At 42.4% G+C, this 20,699-nt stretch overlaps 1 protein-coding gene across 1 annotated transcript in view; it reads right to left on the bottom strand.

Moving 5' to 3' along the window:
• Positions 1 to 13,482: 13,482 nt before the first annotated feature.
• Positions 13,483 to 20,699, bottom strand: part of xylt1 (xylosyltransferase I) — a gene marked incomplete at both ends in the record, with an annotated part of 120,375 nt that continues 113,158 nt past the window's right edge. Inside the window, 2 exons of the mRNA XM_080721676.1 lie at positions 13,483 to 13,805; positions 20,334 to 20,667. Of these exons, the coding sequence (XP_080577802.1) occupies positions 13,483 to 13,805; positions 20,334 to 20,667 (657 nt within the window). The remainder of the gene's footprint in view (positions 13,806 to 20,333; positions 20,668 to 20,699) is intronic.

Genomic DNA, 20,699 nt, shown 5'->3' with positions numbered 1-20,699 from the left:
ACCAATGAGCTTACGGGACATACGTACATAATGACAGTACAAACAGACAAAGACGGGTGTACAGCACCGCTCAAAAATGGTGTAAGTGTGAGAACTACTGTTGAAGGCTTTTGTAGAAACGGCCTCATGTCTTAGTTCGTTAATTAACTCACTCCGTCTCTGATATGTGCCGACTATCAAACCGTGTCAACAAGCAAGCCGAACCTTCAAGAACATCCCCGTTTCTTCATTGAAAGGTCTGAGGCGAGAGATTTCAGCGAGTGTGTGCGTGTTCGTGCTGCAGCCTGAGTCATCAAAGGCCAGATATTTTATCACAAAATAAGCAATGAATCGGCGGAAATAACCTCTTCCACCTTTCTCTTCTCCTCTTTCTTTCTCAGCCTCTCCCTCCACCGCATTGTGGTCGTATTGATTCCTAGATGAATAATTGAGAAAGTCTGCTAACTGCCCTTTTCAAATCTCCCTGGCCTCTTCTCTCGCTCATTTCAACGCCCTCTCCCCATCCAATCCTCTGCTCTGATCAGTCTCCCTGCGTGGACATGCTCCCCCCCCTACCCCCCTCTCTCGTACCTCTCATTCCCTCTTCAAATCTTCCTCCCATTCTCGTCTCTTTCCCTCTGTCAACCTCTCCTCTCCGCAGGGACGTGCAGAGAATGTTAGAGAGGCAGGGGCTGACATTTTTAAAAGGGCCTTTTGGTGAAAATATTGAAAATAGCAGACAATACTTGTGAGCTTGGAGGTCGACTATTTTCAGTACTTGATACCACACAAAACTAAGCATAAAAAAGGCAATACTGGTGCATGTATTTCTACACAGAGAGGGCAATTCTTTCTAAAATGATGCATTCAAGTTCAGGAGTGTTTGAACAAGGCAATTCTCTTGAATGCTGCCTTCATGTATGGCATGAAAAGCAGACATCCCAAGTCTCCCGGATGTTCCGGGAGTCTCCCGGAAATCAGCGTCTCCTCCCGGACACCCGCGAGTGGCACTAAACCTCCCGGAAATCCCGGCCGCTCCCGCAAATGCTTGCCATATTCGGCTGGATCTGGTCGAAAAAAAACGGATCTGCAACCCGCAATGCGTTCTGATTCGTCGTCGAACTGTCAATCTGGCGAATGAATGATTGTAATTCGCTGTGGGAGATGTGGGCATCTAAAAGTGACAAACCACTGGTCCCAGATGCAGACAAAGTTCTCTTCTCGAGAGTCGAGACTCAAGTGTTAACCATTTTTAACTGTAGAAAAATGAGTAAAATAAAAAATAAAAAAGCAATATTTTTTCGCGTGTGCGTGAGAGTGGGTGCATGCGCGCTACGCGCACATGCACAGGGGACCTCCCGGAAATGCTGATCGCCAACTTGGGATGTCTGGAAAAGAGGGCTTTTGCATTTCTTTCACTATAGTGAAAACTGCATTCATGGTCTGGAGAGGGCACTTTTTACAGACGGATAAAAGGGCAGGGGCTCAAGCACCCTTTCATGTCTATGCGTGCACGTGCCTCTCCTCTCCTCTCCTCTCCTCTCCTCCCCTCTCCCCGCTGTGTTTATGTGGTGATGTGGATCCTACTTTGTGAGAGGTTGTTCAGAGGGGAATGGGCTGCTCGCATGGCTGGCCAGCCAGCCTCCGCGTATCATCCGTCAGCAAGACACGCTGTTGTTTTAGAGTTCTGCTGGGAGCTGTCTCCTTGTCTCTGTCTCTTTCTCGCTCTCGCTCTCCTCCCGTCCTCCTATCCCCCCATACCCCCACATTGTCTCTATCCTTCACACTGTTCCATTCCTATAGCTTTCTCACTCAGAACCTGAAGCCTTGAATCTTGCAGTTTTTTCCCATTCTTCTCATGTTCTCTCCCTCCCTCATGCCGTATCCCCCACCCCTCTCTTCTTGTATTCTCCCTGGCTCTCACTTCGTTTCCTCTCTACTTGTTGTTATCACTGTACAACTTTACTTGAGTACACAGCTGATAGGAATTTTAAAATGTGCCTCAGGCTCTCCGCTCTAAGTGAATCAATGGCTGTATTAGTCTAGCCTGGATAATGCAAATGTGTTAATTCAACTGAGCAAAGGGCCTGGAGCAGGCCTGAGAAAATATGCGTTTTTGCTGGAGGCCAAGATTCACTGTTTGCACTTCAAATGGTTCCTTGCGTATTCTTGGAACAAGCTCAGTGACAATTGTGACGTTTTTACAGGTGTACAGAGATTTTCCTCTTGTGTGTTATTATGTTGTCTTGTTTTGTGTTCTGAAAATCAAATCACATAATCATGAACATATTGTGAAAAGGTGCTGAGTTGAAACAGTACATTCTCTACATGATGCTGTTGTTTTGTATACCGAAAAGGATTGTTCTCCTCCTCAATGGGATACAGAATAAATGGAAATTGATATTCCACAGAGGTAAATATACCTCCTGCATAGGTCACGGGCGGAGACAGTCAGCCTCTGGTCAGTGACTCCTTTTCTTTTTATGGGAATATATAACGCAGAGTCAGAATGATAAATCTCTTATTTTCCGCATGGTGCCATGGCTCTGCAGTCACTGCTATAACATCCAGAAGAATATAAGGAGAGCTACTACAGCACTACACAGATAGCGCAGTTGTCATGAGTCTTCTCCCTCTGGTTAATGATCCCTGGGCTGGGGAACGTAACTCTCGGCGGCCCCCTTTCCAGCTTCCACCATTCCCGGTGACAGAAGATCAATGTGGAAGGTGACTTATTTCGGTGGGTATTGATACCGAAGTGTTGGATGGCATGGGCTGCCCTCGCTGGCCCCCAGACTATTGTGATGATGCATGTGTGTAAGTGGTTCAACTTTTCATCACAGGGATCACTTTGATTCACAATGGCCACATTTGGCTGACTGGTCCCGACTTAGATGGGCTTCGTGTGGCTGACTCCGTACGTACAGGATGCTGACAGTGGCGTCAGTTCAGAAAAAGCTAAGGTATGGCAACATGACTGGACGGAGGGTATGGCAGCCGCATACCCCTGCCATACCCAATTGACGCCCCTGGATGCTGATGGGAAGAAGATGGAGGGAGCGGGGTCGGGCGGTGGCTGGGGATAGCTTCCCAATGATTGATTTAGGTTCCCATTGAGCAATAGTCGTCTATTACAGTGGTTCTCAAACTTTCTGGGCTTCAGTACCCCTTTTCCTGATTGCTGAATCCAAGTACCCTCTTTAATCGACAACAACATTTTGACTTGAACATACTGACATCAAAAGTTTTTACGTCAATATGTTGAAAATAAAAGTAAGTAGTCTGTTTTCTATTCAGTAACAATAATAATTTGGTTTAAGACTACGGAGCAGCACGTGCACATACATTTCGCAATGTTTTATCATTAAACATAACATTTTCCATTTTCTCTCAAGTACCCCCTGTAGTACCTCAGAGGTACTACCTCTGCGTACACCTAGGGGTACACGTACCCCCATTTGAGAACCACTGGTCTATTAGACGTCTGTCTAAAAATGGTCTAACAGTGAAAGTTTTTTAGTCTAAGCTTAGACTAGATCTTTATTAGACGTTATTTCAACGGCTATATATAGACGGTATATTATATGTACAGTATATCTAATCAACGTCTAGTCTAAACGTCTAAAAAAACTTCACTATTAGACCAATTTTAGACTAGCGTTTAGACGTATATTAGACGTCTAATAGCCCGAGGGTTAGGAATAGTTGCTGATGCATGCGTATGGATAGCATTGGAATATGATACCTGTACTAATTGAGAGTTCTAGGGATAACGATTGTTAGTTGATTGTTATGTACTCTTTGTTATGTACCGTCTAAAACAGTACTTAAACCAGTTTCTCCACATTCTCAAGACTTCATGTCTGCGAGATTTAGACTCCACTACTATTTTTCGTCCCTTTCTTTCATACATATATGTATGTCCATGTTGCGTGCACTGTGCACTTACAGTATTCTAAGTCTGTGCTAAAGAAAACGTTGTGTCTGTGAGTAAAAGACTGTGGCCACTCGCACACCTTGTACCAGCCAGGTGTAAGTGGAAACTTGAAGAATGCTTTTCCCAGAGGCCCGCAGATCATTGTGCACAACAACCTTGGGCCTGGGCTCATGTGGCCCGCTCCACTTCCTCAAACCTGACGTCCCCCGTGTTGTTATTCAGCTGATCTCTTGATCTCTGCGGACACCTCCTCATGTTGGAGCAGAAACCGCCTGACTGCCACAGGTCATCGCTATACTCCCTTCTCTCTCTTACTTCATAACTCTCTCTGACCTCCCCCATTCTCTGACTCTCTCTATGACTCTCTCTTTACTCTCTCTCTCTCTCTCTCTCTCTCTCTCTCTCTCTCTCTCTCTCTCTCTCTCTCTCTCTCTCTCTCTCTGTGAGAGATGGTACTGAAATATTTAACACCCACACCAGCTCACAGGCTTGTTGCTCCGTCTCTTCTGCTTGGTTGGAAATGTATCGGCTCCTTGAGACACAGCTGGACTCACACGAGGTGGTGGGGTCTCCCGAGCTGATTTGAGCAAATGCTTCTCTCTGATTTGATCAGCCGATGCTCCGAGGACTTAGCAGGAGCTTTTAGCGAGAGCTTTCAAATTCCAGCTGGCCCTGAACGATGATGCTGTTATTCCATCCATTAGAAGGGAGATTCAAAGACAGAATAAGTGTCATTATTGCCCGGCTGGCGGCGGCGACATTCTTTAGTGGCGAGAGATGATTTGCCCCCCCCGCGCCCCGCCTACGCCAATCCAAGATTTCAGCTACGTTCTCATTTTGACATGAATGTCTCTCCCTTGTGTAGACTGTAACAAATTGAGAGGATATAGGCCTACTGTAAGCTTTCCCTCTACACGCAGTATGCCAAATACCGGTTACAGTTCTCTAATCGTTCATATTTGTGGCATCGTCAGTCGCTATAATCCTTTGTTATCACAAATTCATCCCCTCTCATTGTTTTATCAGATAATTAATCTAGCTGCGTATGCGTCGCTGAGGTGAGGTTGAAAGCTCAAAAGAATCATTGGTGTTTAATGTACAATTAGTCCAAGTCATTGCCTCAACATACAGTAGGACAATAGCTTTCTATGACTTTTTTTTGTTATATGACTATATAGTTAAAGATGTATTCGTTGTGGTCAGCTGTGAATACATTTGGCACAATAATCTTGACTAACAAACACCTGCAGCACATGCATAACTTACGCTTCTAATGTTTTCATTCACTCATACACACAAACACAAACGCACACACACACGCACACACACACTTCACAGCACCCAAGGACTAATTAGACTGCCTGTCCCTGGTCTTATGGGACAGTAGTAGTGATTTGATGGCGCTGTAGTCCCTTTGATCTGTGCCTGTCAGAGGCTCTGCGCTTCTACGCTGCAGGGCGAGAGACGCATAGGGACTGAGAGTGCACCCACATACTGTATACCAACACCCACACACATATAGCCTGTATATGGGTCAGTGACGTGACGCCCCAAAAAATGTGTTTTTAAAAAAACTTTAAATTGCAGGCATAAAAGTTATTTACTTTTGTTCTACTCACTCTCAACCTTATGGAAATACATTTTGTTTTTAGATATTTTATTGGAATCAGACTTTATTCAGCAGTTTGTTGTACTTGTGCCTAAAATCGTCATATGGTGTGACATGAAAATAATTGTTCATAAAATGAAAATGGAGTACATCTTTCTTAAGTTACTCACTTTATCAAAGTCCTTTATCATAACTAACCAGTGATCCACTATAGTTTTTTGAAAATTAATTATATCTGTATATTTTTTTCATAATCGACACTCTGTGTGAGGCCCATGTTCATGATCTTACAACATATTTTAAATGTATTCTGTCAAAACTTTCTCTAAAATTACACAAATATTTGTGACTCTTCCTGATAATATTCTCTATGTAATCCATAAACATTTTTTTGGTTTAATCATTAATAAAGGTATGATTTCTCACTATTTGGAATGTCACACCAAATGATTTAGTGTCACACCGTATGATCATATCTTCATGTGTCAAAGCAAACTGTGTTTTAACCTACCTATTAGTGAGTACTGAACTTTACTGATTGATTAAACAATTACCCAGGATAACATGGCCTTAATATTTCTGAACAGGATATTATTGTAGGGCTTTAACATGGGATAAGAAAGAATTGTAGTAGTAGATGGATGATGAGGATGTGCACAGGAATGCTACGCACACCTAAGTCTTCTGCCGGCCCACGGCAGAAGGATCCTAAAGGGACAATAAGGCGCATAGCCACACTTGGAGCCAAGGCATTGAAGGCAACATTTTATTAACACCAATTAGTGGAAACAGAACTCAGCATTCAGGTAAATTGCTTTTTTTCCGAAGTCTCCTGAACTTGAACACAGCATTTTGTGTTGAACAAATGTAATTAGGAATCATGACATTACACCACATCTCCACTAGCTAAAGAGTGCTGGGTTGCGCAACTCTGAAAATAGCTGATCTACAAGCTCTCGCAGCACAACGTGTTGAGAGCTTGTAGATCAGCTATTTTCGCTAGTTTTGTCTCGGGTCCTACCTTAACACTGTCCACTGTCCAGTCCAGTGAGTGAAAGTACAAAAGTATTAGATCAGATTAGATTATACATTTAGACTGTATTATTTGTACATCAGCCAGTCGTATTTGGTGAGGGTAGCAAACCGGCTGCCTTGTTGAGGTTCTGCTATGCCACAGACAACCTCCTGCTCTTCGTAGAAAATGCAGTCTCGCCCCTTTGGCTCCTCTCTCCTTGCTGGGTCATTGTTTAGTTTCTCCCTGTACTTTCTCGTTCTCTCAGCACTTGTCATTTTCCAGCTGACAAAAGAAAATGGAATGTATAGTTTAAGACAAAGAGAAAATATTGTTTAGATTGAAACAATATGTTAAGGTTTCTGTGAAGGGGTTTCTGCTCTGTCTGGTGAATTTGAAGTATCACTGAATGAAGCTAAATTACATTTTATGTAAAAATGTTTAAAACAAATGTTTAAATGTACAAAAGAAACATGGAACTTTGTTATTTGTTGTTATATCTGTAGTTAAATACAGTATAAATCATATGGTGTGACAGTCAAGTCATATGGTGTGACAAGCAGACATGTCACACCATATGATTAAGTGTCACACCATATTACTGTTTTCTCCATTTAGGTTTACCTTGAGGCTACTATGTACACATTAGCATGCTAACAGCATGCTAGCTATAACAAAGCAGCCTAGATCTACATGGAAATATGACCAAAACTTCAAATAACTTAAGCTTTTTTTAAAGAAAAGGTGTCACACCAAAAGACATCCAGAATGGTGAGTTTGTCAACGTTTCAACAAGATGGCATTTCATGAAAATGTTAAAATCATAACTCACCTCAGACACCTGACACCTGTCTTGCAGTTGTGCTGGGAGTGCTGAATAGCCTTACAGAAGAAGGACCTCTCTAGCCAATAGGTGTCCAAATAATTGCCTGTTTAATTTTTCCAAACTAGTGTCACACCAAATGATTTTGGGTTGGGGGACAAAATGTTTTTGATCAGAAATGACTGAAAACATTATGCTTTGACTTTGAAAAGATATAGGCTCAAAATAGACATTTTTTTTAGCCTAAATTCATTTTCAAATGATTTTTAGCAATTCTTTTTCTTAGTTTTATTCAAGTTCCCACTTTGAGAAACAAGGTCAGGACAGTCACACCATATGAGTTTTGCCATGTTTGGTTGAAGATTCTGAAGAAATGAGGAATGAAATGTTTTAATCTTGAGTAAGTTCACATAAAGCTTAATGTCCTGCACAATATTCAGAAGGTTTTTGACAAATATATTTTTTATTTATACATGTTTGACACCGAGGACAGCGAAAACGTTACGTCACGTCACCCACCCATATCTATCTGTTTTCTATTTCACACACGCACGCACGCACGCACGCACGCACGCACGCACGCGCACGCACGCGCACACACACACACACACACACACACACACACACATACACACACACACACACACACACACACACACACACACACACACACACTATCTCTCTCTCTTTCTGACGTGTGTGCTTAGAGGCCATGTACGAGCAGAGCCTAAGTGATACCAGCAACAAAATTTGTTCTGTAGCCTATGTAGCCTGTGTAGGAGTTGGTGTGTTGGCTATTTGCGACGGCACACGTTTGTATGATTGTACAGCATGTGTTGTTGTTACTGCCCCATTTAGAGGAATTCCTCCATTTAAATGATTTAATATTCCCTGAAGCGCAGTGGGCTCTGGAACTCACGTGGGTGGAAGGACTTATGAGGATCTCGGTTAGATCTTTGCTCAGCTGGGGATGAGGATGAAGGAGCAGTAATTGTGGAAGATAATTCAGTGGGAAAACGAGAGCCGCTAAACCACAATTAGCAACTTGATCACCAGGATAGTAATTGATTGGTAAAGGGGTGGTTATAGTAGTAGTATTATAATAATCATTATCTGATTCTGGTTAATGATCTCCAAGTCAAATTAAATGAGATGGCCATATTGTCACTGTCGGGCAGAAACCTTGTATCTCCAAGTTTCAAATTTGTAAAAATGTTCACAAAGTAAAGCACTGCTTCATCATACAAGGCCATCGCACAAAAGTAGTGAAAACAGCAGATCTACAAGCACACAATGCCTCGCGGTGCGAGGCGTGGTGTGCTTGTAGATCGGCTGTTTTCACTAGTTTAAATCATTTTAAAATGATAAATACAAAACAAACGGTTTTGCACATACAAGGTTTCCACCCGGCAACGACGATATGGTACATGACTGTACAGTACATTGGTTTCAAGTAAAAACAAATGATTTGCTTTGTTCCAGAGAATTTTATTCCCAAAAAGCAGTCAGACAAAAGAAAAATGAGCCAACCAATTGAAACAAAATAATCCGTCCAAAGAAAGAAAAAAAAAGAAGAAAAAAAAAAGAAGGAAAGAAAAAGCATAAGACAGACAGCATGATATATATATATATACAACAGCATACATCTTCTCTTTTTGGTGTTGCAGTACCATTTGACAGACTTGCGTTGTTGTTGTTCCTTCACATACTCTAAAAAAGGTGAAACAAAAATGATTACAGAAAGATTTGTGTTGTGGACTGAGAAGGTTCTAAAAGTTAGCTAAGGCACAGAGTCCCCCCAGAAAACAAAAGGGGAAACGTCAGTTAAGAGACGTTTGTGCAACATTGCTCAACAATTACATTCCAGCAAGAACAACAACAATCTGGCATGAGATCTTTTTTTTTTCGTTTGTTTCTTTTTTTCTCAAAGGCGAATATGACAAGGTTGTTGTCACTGATCTGTCCAAAACATTGAAACAGGCGATGTACTTGAATCATTAAAACACCATTAATTAATTCACTCTGTGCCCAATCTTTGACACTTCATACACTCTAAATTCACTGTCATCGTCAGTTTGTCACAACTGTATTTATATGTACATTACCTTTTAAACAATTTTTTTTTCAATACAAAATATCTATGTACATTTTCTTCGTTGTTAATATTTTTTTGTATTTTATAAAATAGGACTTTCACATTGAGTTACATTAATTTAATTCACCTTTTCTCAAAATGACCGTTGAACTTAAATATAACGCATACTGTGTGAATTATCTTTATGAGCTCAGTGGCACTGTAAGATAAAAGGTTGAACACATTGCTGGATTACAGAAACCAGCCAATGAACCAAATTGTCCTTTTATAATTCGACTTCAAATGCACAGTTGAGGATTGAGGAAAAGGAAGTGATAACCGTTTGACACACCTGACAGAAACGCAAGGTGAACTTGACATTGATGAACAGAAATGAGTCATGATTAGCCATTGCTAAAACATTCAGTGTGCTGATGTGGCAGCTATAAGAAATGTTGACAATCACAGACTGAACTCTTAATTGGCTTCAAATGATATTGTTCCAAAACTAAAACAAACGTCTGACCATAACTCTTGTAGGATGTATTATAGTATAGTAGTAGCAACGCAGAGATTACGTTCTTTGAAACTCCAAAAGATTGTCTTGTTGGCAGCAAAAGGTACTTGAAATGTAGACACAATTGAATAGGTACTTTGGACAACATGATCCAGTAACCTCCGTTTGCAGTCAAGAGATAAAAGATAATATTCACTTGAAATTGTACATTATTGTCACAGCATGAACATTATCATCACATTACCATTCACTACTATTCCAGCTGAGAAGAACACCACAAAGCACTGTTTCTGTCGTCAGAGGTTGTCCATGGTGTCTCTGTGAGGACAGACATGGTCCATGGTGTTGCGTGTGAGTTTGTCCATGGTGTTCTGTGTGTGAGGAGAGTCTTGTTCACTTCACTGTTTGGTGAGGTTGTTAGGTAGCTGACCCCTGACCTCCCAGGTCAGGGCAGCTTCCTGACCAGTAATGCGCTTGGCAAACAGCCACGTAGGAAACCATAACAAGAAGATCTACTGAGACAGGACAACACTTAATAACACACAGGTGTGTGTGTGTGTGTGTGGGCTGTAAAAAGGTACAGTATACGTTTGGGGAATTGGCCTTTGTAAATAAAGGCAGCATTCTTTACAAAAAATATTTATCATGCTGCCAAGGCAGCGTGGTAGTTGTTTAGTCATTGACTAAAAATATCTGTATTTATATAAACTTATAAATAAATAGCAACTCGTGGATCCAGTCGACTCACCTCCATTCACACAATTTTCAGACTTCTTTTATACCTCTGTGCAACATAAAGTGTCATCACAAAAAAGAAATAAGACTATTAAATCAGAAACAACATAATTTGACAATTCTATGGCCACACAGTAAAACCATCAGTGTTAATTTGACTACAATGAACATTGATGATTTCATTGTGCAGCTTGAGATACATTTTTTGTTTAAAGTTTGAGGCATGTTACCAATAGATCAAGAAGAAGGCCCACGTCTATCTTCAATTCCTTTACATTATAACATCTGCATTTGTTTCATGAATCAAAGAAGACCCTTTTTTTATGGGTAATCTATAAACATTTATCTCCAATGGGCCAAAGTAAATCCTCTCTGAATTTAGAACCCTAAAAAGCTCACATTAAACATCTAATAAAATCCCAAAATGTTTTGGGCCATTTAGAAAAGGCCCTTATATTTGTACGCACAGTGAGTGGGCTGTTGACTAGCCCAGCCACGCCATTTCCATATCTTGTTCAGGCACTGACAAAACATTTGAAATTGTGCTGTACTTAGGGACAAGTATTCCTTTATAAAATCTGAGCTGAGTTCCCCCCCCACCCAGTAGTTACTGTGATGTATCAATAGCATAAAGTCTAGCTCCGGAGTGCACAAACCTTTTCAGCATTGACCCAGAATATTGATCAATGCAACCCAATCTAGTATTTATTTCCTGATAATTAAATTATTATATTCTCAACTGCTGACAACAGCCATGCGTTTAATAATTAAAAGTACACTTTTTAGTGCACCAAAAACCAGACCTTCTTCCGGCAAAACTATCTTTTTATAACTATGTCAAGGACCCCCAAGATGATATGTATAATTTGAAGGCACACCAAAGCCTAATACATTTAACACATACCAAATGATAGAATCTGTGAGTTTTTGAGCGGTGGTCACAACGCTCCTATACGTGGCGGTGTGTGTGGGTATGTATGTATCTATGTCTGTCTGTCTGCGTGTCTGTAGCCTGCAGAACCTTTTATGACCACACATGTTAAGGGAGGGGCGCTGTTGTTCAGGATAGGCCAGGCACACTCACACACAAACGTTCAGGCCATGCCAGGTGCGCGCACACACACACACACACACACACACACACACACACACGCACACACACACACACACACACACACACACACACACACACACACACACACACACACACACACACACACTCTCTCTCTCTCTCTATCTCTCTCTATTGGTGAGCAAGTGTGGCTCTCACTCACTCACTCACTCACTCACTCACTCACTCACTCACTCACTCAATAAAAAAAAACACACACAGGGGGCACACGCACGCACACACTCACTCACTCAGGCACACACTCCACGACCACCGCTCAGTTCACACGGGTGTGATTTTTTCATTTACTAATTGTATTGATTCCATTGAATTGTCCATTCTAATGCACAGTTCCATGATCCAATACTGTAGATATCTCTCGAGATCCAAGTTTAGGTCCCACCCCACAATTTGTGCACCACTGCTCTAGCTAATGATACAACACAGAGAGTACCATAAGGGTCAGAGCGCCAGTTTACGCAATGCTAAAGTGACTGGTTTTATGTAAAATTCTTTCATCCGTACTGAGGAATTTGCATTAATTGATACTGTGCCTGAGTCATATCAATCTGTTTGGGAGACTCTAAAAGCTCGGATATTGTCTTTTGTTTATGATTATAAAAACCTCAAGAGGCACATCAATTCAATCTTTACCAGACGTTGTCCTTAAATGTAATCCAATCTACATGTAAGGCCTTTATGAGCCGAGCTTGGTCTCGTGCCAGTGTCTACTATCTAATTTTACACTCAGATGACCTCTATGCCATGTGCTGGGCCATACAAGCTCACTCTTCTTGCCCCTTCGTTCAGCAGTAAACAAGATGCTCAGAATTGCAACGCTTTGATCACAGTAAAACTCAGCCATGAGATGAAAATAAATACATTGAGAAACGGAAATTGCAAAGCCAGCATAGTCCACTCAAAAAGAGGAACCCATGGGAGGGTCTCGGTTTACAAAACCAGTCTCCTCACTTCCTTATCAGACACCCCCATCAACCAAGAAAACATCCACTTTTCCTTTGTCTCCCTCCTCTCCCGTAACGCAGAGGGAACAGTCAGGTGTGTCGCACCAAATTCTGGGCCCTGGGTACAAGGATTCACTCACATTTTTGTGCTTTAACTATTGAAAAATAGCAGATATACAAGCTCACAGCGCGGCACTGAGTGCTATTTTTTAGTTTTTGCTATTTTTGAAAAATCGTGAAAATTTGTGCAAGTCTTCGAATATTTCAAATCCTCCTAAGGTTTTTTGAAAAACCTATGTTTCTATATCAGTGGTGCACAAACCTTTTCATGTGAAGGACCCCCAAAATGATATGTATTTGGCCTTTCTAAGTTCTTTGGCCACGGAACCCCCATCTCAAAATATTTAATTCCAGGGACCCCCCGGAAGCAAAATTTGAGTTGCAAATGTTCGCTTAAAAAAATACATATATTCAAAGATTTGCACGCATTTTCACAACTTTTGCCGCGCTGTGAGCTTGTATATCTGCTATTTTTCAACAGCTAAAGTATAAAATAATGAAGGCCCCTCCACCTTGGGCCCTACTCAGTCCCCCTCCCTTGTGACGCCCCTGGGAACAGTAACCCCACTCCCACTTGCGGCAAAACCCCATAAATAAATTAAATCGATAGTGACTCTTTTTTGCACACCGTGGCCTCCTGTCCAGCTGGAGGCTCTGTCGCTACCTGAGGCGTCCGTCGGCACGCGGCGCCGCCAACTGGGACTTGGGGTCGGGACTCAGGGAGCTCCATGGTGTCTTTGGACAGGCCTGCATGACGGGGCAGGCGGAGGGGCCCGTGGTGCAGATGTCCGCCGCCTCCCACAGCTCCCCCACCAGGCCGTCCAGCCAGCGCTCAAGGTCCGGGCCCGTCAGGGCCGAGTTTCTTTTTGCCTTCTCCACGTGGCCCAGGTTGACGGGGATGTTGAGCACCGGGTTGAGGCCGTGGAAACTCTGCTCCATGTAGCTGTTCTTAGCCGGACCGTTATGGAGCTTTAATGTGTCTTCTACAGAGAGATGGCGAGGGGTCAGAGAAAAGAGAGGCAGGGTAAAAGCAGGGGAAAGAAAGCAAAGAGACAGAGTATGTATGGTTACTTTTGGTTGTGGAACGTGATTCGCATCGTCTGGCTCTATAAAAAGCCTTAACGTTTTACTAATTTGTTTTGATTGGTTTTCAGGATTGGTCTTTTTTTCTTTTTTTTTTAATCCCCTTCTTTGATGGGATACATTTCGCTGCAATACTGACTCCTTAGAAATGGATCTACTGAAATAACGACATTTAATTTAATTTAATAGAGTCAAATAAAAAGAAAAGATTAAAGGCAAGTTCTAAGCTGCTCTTCAGAAACTGAACTAAAATACCGTACAAACACACCATCTCCGAGAACAGGGGTCTTCAACAGGGAGTCCGGGACCCCTAGGGGGTCCTCAGAGTCACTGCAGGGGGTCCTCCAAATCTTTGTGTGATAGAAACCTTTTTTTCTTTATATTAACCACTTGAAACCTAGCGTCTATATTCGAAGAACTTTAGCCAAAAATAGCCGATCTACAAGCTCTCAAGAGCTATAATTGTAGATCGGCTATTTTAGATAGGCTATTTTTGGCAAAGAGCTTTTGGTGTAGAGGGTAAAAAGGGCAGACTAAGTACAGAGTGAAAGGTCAAGTTTATTAGGTAATGACGGCTCAAGTGGTTAAATATCTGAAAACACAAATTTACATGAATCCAAAATAAACTGATGATTGTGCTGTCAAACGATGAAATTATATGGAATCTATGAACAGGTTGTGGAGGTCCCTGCTTCATCTCTCTCTCTCTCTCTCAAATAAGGGGTCCTTGGCCTGAAAACGTTGAAGACCCCTGTCCTAGAAACACCTTCTCCACCCTGAGCTCCTGCAGTGAAGCTGTGAATTCCTCCGAGGTGCTCACACTCGGGTGCTAGCCGTCCCTTCTAAGCATGCGTGGCCATTGTACACAAGCGCTGTCTGCTCCGGCCTCTCACCCAGACACTAGCAGACCTCAGCGCTTTTCATGGGCTAGTGACAAAAGATGGAGTCAGACACTGGGTGTTATGCCAGAGCAGGGGATACCCTGCCGATGCCAGCTAGCCCTTGGTGGCACAGTGCGTGCGTGCGCGTGTGTGTGTGTGTGTGTGTGTGTGTGTGTGTGTGCGTGTGTGTGTGTGTGGTGTGTGCGTGTGTGCACGCGCGCGCGCTCATGTCTTCTGCTGCCAGTGCGGGACGGGTGAAGTGCCACGTCATAAAATTTTACTGCCAATGCATGTAGGAGGAGAACCTGGTGTCAGTCCCAGCAGTAAATTATAGACGGACTGAAGCATCCATTATGTGCACACACACACACAGGGGTGTCACAAGGGGTAGGAAAGTGGGACTGAGTTACCGGGGCCCAAGGTGGAGGGGCCCTATAGTAACTTTAGCTATTGAAAAATAGCAGATATACAAGCTCACAGCGCGGCACCGAGTGCCGCGCTGCGAGCTTGTAGATCTGCTATTTTTGAAAAGTCGTAAAAATGTGCGCAAATCTTTGAATATGTATTTTTTAAGCGAACATTTGTAACTCAAATTTTGCTTCCGGGGAGGGGTCCCTGGAACAAAATATTTTGAGATGGGGGTCTAGCTGAGGCCAAATACATATCATGTTGGGGATCCTTCACATGAAAACGTTTGAGCACCACTGACATAGAAACATAAGTTTCTTGCACACATTTTCACGATTTTTCAAAAATAGCAGATCTACAAGCTCGCAGCGCGGCACCGAGTGCCGCGCTGCGAGCTTGTAGATCTGCTATTTTTCAATAGTTAACATTCATGGGGGGCCCGCAGTGAATCCTTGTACCCAGGGCCCAGAATTTGGTGTGACGCCCCTGCACACACGCACGCACGCACGCACGCACGCACGCACACACACACACACACACACACACACACACACACAACACACACACACACACACACACACACACACACACACACTGTAAGACTGTTACAGTACGTAATGGATAAAGAGTCCAGTTAAAGCTAAGGCATTGAGGGTAACTGTAGGTGTGTTCTTGTATCACTGCGGTGGAAAGGATCGGTTTATTTAAAGCAGTGGTTCTCAACCCTTTTGGGCTATTGCTCACCTTTCCAATATCCAGGTCCCTTGGCTTAGACCTTACACCCAATTAAAATGTTGGCTAAGTTCCTGCGCTGACATTTTTTATTTGTTCTTCTCTGTTGCTTCATAGCATTTCACTGAATGCTAAATAGACGATTTTATATTCAACTGGACTTAACATAATTTCCTTCTTCCCGGGGAGCAAAAAACACACAAACAAAAAAAACGATCAAAAAACAAACAAACAACGAAAAAACGAAAAATAGAGAAGCCACATAATTCCTTTTCAGTACACTATGCTGTTCTCATGTAAGTCGCTCTGGATTAAGAGCGTCTGCTAAATGCCTCATTTATAAATAGTGAATTGTAACAAATCCACAATCTTTGTACCATTTTTAATAAATTGCTAGATAGAATTACGGCCAAGGTCATTATGCAACCTTGTCATTTATACAGACCTATTGAATCCACAACAACTACTGAAAGTAAAGTATTTGTTTGCCCGCACTTCTAGGACATTGTCAAACTGGCATGCCGTGGATAATGGATAGTACTATGGATGAGCAACCTTGTGGCTGCTGAATAAGGAACAAATGTTTCCACGATGTTGACTGCAGCCTGAAAAGCTATGCTGCTGTTAAAGTGAAATTGTTGAATTCATTGGTGACCTAACGAATGATGTGTCTCTGTCGCTCGCTGATGGCGCAATCGATAATATCTAACAAGGAACATTCTAAGAGTACTATAATTGTCATGGACAGCATAACTTGCGACCAACATTAGACAACAACTCTTTTGGCACAAATGTAAAGGAGTTAGTAAAAATATAAAGTAATAAAAGTAGGAAAGGAAGTCACTGCTAAATGTGATGGTTGCAGCTTGTTTGGTATATTGAAAGTATTCAACACTCATTCACATGTAACAAAACAGGTAATAATACATTGGATGAATTAACTTTCATTTGATTTCATTTTAATAGATGAAAATGACAACATTTTGTTAAGGAGTATCTATGCTAATCTTTTGTTAATTAACTGATATCAGAGCATTCTAACATGTCAAAAACAGAGCGCTCTGAAATCAACCTTAAACCACCCGTAAACCTTACATTTCTTATAAATAGGACATTTGTCAATAATCTATAATCTATATCTTTTTATGAATGGCCAAAGTTGGGAATTAATCAAGACTAGCCAGCCATATCAGACGCTGTATCTACAGTATGTATCTACCATAATTACGCCAATAGATGCGCCAGCTGCCATGTATTATTCACAAACCACGGCGCCTCACTTGACTGCAGTTTTAGATAGTGAAAGGAAATCTAATGTCACTTGTCCCGATTTAAAAAATAGTGCACCTTCCATGTTCTATGAATACCACTCTAACTGGAACACACACCGCCCTCCCCCCGTTGAGAAACATTTAACTATTATTATAATGCTGCTCCTACTGCACTGCATTTGAGCCCAGACTTCTGAATGTAAATTAAATTAGATTAGCAATTTTGCCACTGAACTGCAACATGTTATGAGTAACAAAAACATTAGTTCAAGGAAGAATAGAGTACAGAGTACAATAATAATGCACCCTGCAACTCCCTCCTATCAGGGACCAGGGGCGTTAATTGGGTATGGCAGGGGTATGCAGCTGCCATACCCTGGGTCCAGGGGGGGAAATAAAAGTTACCTTTAGTTTAAATATAGATCGATGAATGTCTCTTTGTCTATCTGTATTATGTTGTTAAATTACAGTAAAATAACTACAAAATTTAACAAAATGGTCACTTTAACAAGGTATTGTGGCACGTTTACTAACATGCCAAGTTTAGCTGCTCTTGAACAACCATTCCAGGCTGCCATATCCAGCCCAAGAAACCGTAGAAACGGGGGGAAATAGAATGTACTTCTTAAGGTATGGCAACATGACTGGTGAAGACACCAGTCATGTTGCCATACCTTAGCTTTTTCTGAACTGACGCCACTGTCAGGGACTGAGGGCTGAGAGCAGGGTAAAGAAACAAAAACGTTCATGAAGCCCTGATGAATATTTCATAAACATGCACTGCACGCACACACACGCGTACAAACGCAAACACACTCACACGCAAACACACTCACTCACATGCACACACACACGCACCAGATCCACGAAAGCCCCGACACGAGCCAATGGGAATAAGTAGGGACTTTATTTGTTGTTTCTGTTCATAATTAAATTGGCTCAGTGAGATTATTAAACGGAGCGGAGCGTGATTACGCTGCAGCCAGCGCTCTTCAAATCTCTGGTGACTTTCACAGGAAACCGATTGCCAATGGAACAAAGCGATGGAGTCCTGTCCCTGATCCATTCTCGCTGATTGATTTAATTGTCATTGTTTTTGGAGGCCTTCACGTATGCTGTTGTTTAACACTCTGTTTGGTATGAATGAGGAGTGTGCTGGGTTATTAGGGGTGACTTGATGACAAACAACCAGGGCCTGCTGGAGGCCCAGTGGCTCGATTAGAAACGGCACGTTACGAATACAATACAGCGTGTGTGTGTGTGTGTGTGTGTGTGTGTGTGTGTGTGTGTGTGTGTGTGTGTGTGTGTGTGTGTGTGTGTGTGTGTGTGCGTGTGTGCGCGCGCCTGCGCGCGTGTGCGCACGTGTGCGTGACCTACACGCCTAAAATAGCAATGATTGTTCCACAAAATGATAGCGCTGTTGGTGTTTTGGTTGACTCACTGGCAAAGTAAACACATTCTCTCCCATCAACTGATCATAACACACATTTTGTTATAAATATATCTTCGGAATATACGTGTGCGTGCGCTTAGCCTCGCATAGCCAGACTCTATCACACTGCTGGCTCTTCTCAATGTATTTTCTTTTTTCCATGGGGCGGTTACAAAAAGATTCAAACAGACATTGGTAAGACCTAGAACAATCAGTGTACCGCAGAGGAGATACTTATTTGCACTGACTTTGGTCACTTTTTTGCTGGCCCTGCACTATTGGGTTGTGTTGGTTGTACTGTGTATTATTGCGGTGTGATACTTGTGTTGCATGATTGCATTGACTAGTCTAGCAGTGACTGTTATGTGCACTCTTTTGTTTGGCACTGTTTGTTAAGTTATGCTTGAGTATAGCTTTTTTGTGTGTGTGACGTGTCACTTATGAGCGTTGAATGTTTCGTGGTCCCTTTATGTATTATATTCTTCTTTTTTTTGCAATAGCTTTCGACACTTTATGTTTTATTTATCTTTTTTTGTGCTTGCTCTTTGGACTGTATACTACAGTACTCTTTTTCTTTTTCTTACTTCTCTGTAACTTGTAACCTTAACTGCTGTGCTGCCTCTGGGCAACTGAATTTCCCCCGTGGGATAATAAAGGTATCTATCTATCTATCTATCTATACGCCCCCCCCCCCACATTTGCATACTGGGTCCTGGTTGGTGTTTTTACGGTTACAAAAAGATTCCAACATCTTTGAATATGAGTGTTAATTTCAATGAAATAAACACTGAGGATTGTATGTGTCTAAATCAGTGGTTCTCAAACTTGGGGTCATGACCCCAAGTGGGGTCCCCCAAATTATTTTGAGGGGTCCCCAGATGATTAGCTTAATTTCTTTCTCACTCAATGGTAAACAAACCGACACACAGTATATACAGGGTATCTGCACAGTTATAAAGTGTCAATTTAAGGACTTTCAAGGCCGTTTTAATACCATACTGGCCAAACTGTCAAATATTAAGGAAGCAAGAGGCGAACATTGTGAAAATAGCCGATCTACATGCTCACAACGCATGTTGTGAGCATGTAGATCTGCTATTTTCACAATATTTATCTGTGGAACCGAGTCACATTAAATGTAATACCTACAATTCCAAGTGCTTGTCAGGGTGGGGGTCCCCAGTTCAAATTATTATTATTTCGGGGGTCACGGTCTAAAAAGGTTTGAGAACCCCTGGTCTAAATCAGTGGTTCTCAACCTTTTCAGGCTGTGACCCCTCAAAAAATCATATTTTAACTGGGGACCCCCCACACTGACGAGCACTAGGGCCTATAATAGTTTAGGCATTACATTTTGTATAACAAGGTTCTATTGTGAAAATAGCAGATCTACATGCTTGTGAGCATGTAGATCTGCTATTTTCACAATTTCTGTGTCTAATTATTTGACAATTTGGCTAATGTTAAACTTGTAATTTTAGAGGTATTAAAACGTCCTTAAATTGTCACTTTAGAAATGTGCATATACCCCCTCTATACACTTAAACTTTAATGTTGGTTTGTTTACTGTTGAGAGAGAAAACAATGTTTCACATTAAGTTAATCATCTGGGGACCCCCCAAAATAATTTGGGGACCCCCAAGGACCCACAGGTTGAGAACCACTGGTCTAAATAGACTATAGACTGGACGTGGACGGTCTCACCTTGTCGTATGGGCTGGTGTTTGGCGTACGCCAGCGGGGCGATGAGGAAGCGCATCTCGGCCACGGGGCTCCAGTGGTGCAGGATCCTCACGCTCCACACGCCGGGCCTCAGGGGCTGGTTGAGGGGCGGACGGTAGTGGGTGAACTCGGCACTGGTGTCGATCAGGATGTCGTAGGTGGCGGCGATGACGTTGGTGGGGTCGATCCACACCACCGTCACCGTGACGTTGGGTCCCTTGCCCCACTTCTGCATGCCCACCGTCTCGTCCATGGGTCCCATCAGCCCGCCGAAGTTCCGGAACAAGCGCTCCTTCGCGTCCCACTCGGTGCCGATCTGACGTACGGGGGGGAAGGCGGACGGAGAGA

The sequence above is a fragment of the Nannobrachium achirus genome (genome assembly GCF_963921795.1).
Source record: "Nannobrachium achirus genome assembly, chromosome: 3".
Lineage (NCBI taxonomy): Eukaryota > Metazoa > Chordata > Actinopteri > Myctophiformes > Myctophidae > Nannobrachium > Nannobrachium achirus.
This window is presented reverse-complemented; position numbering and strand designations above follow the sequence as displayed.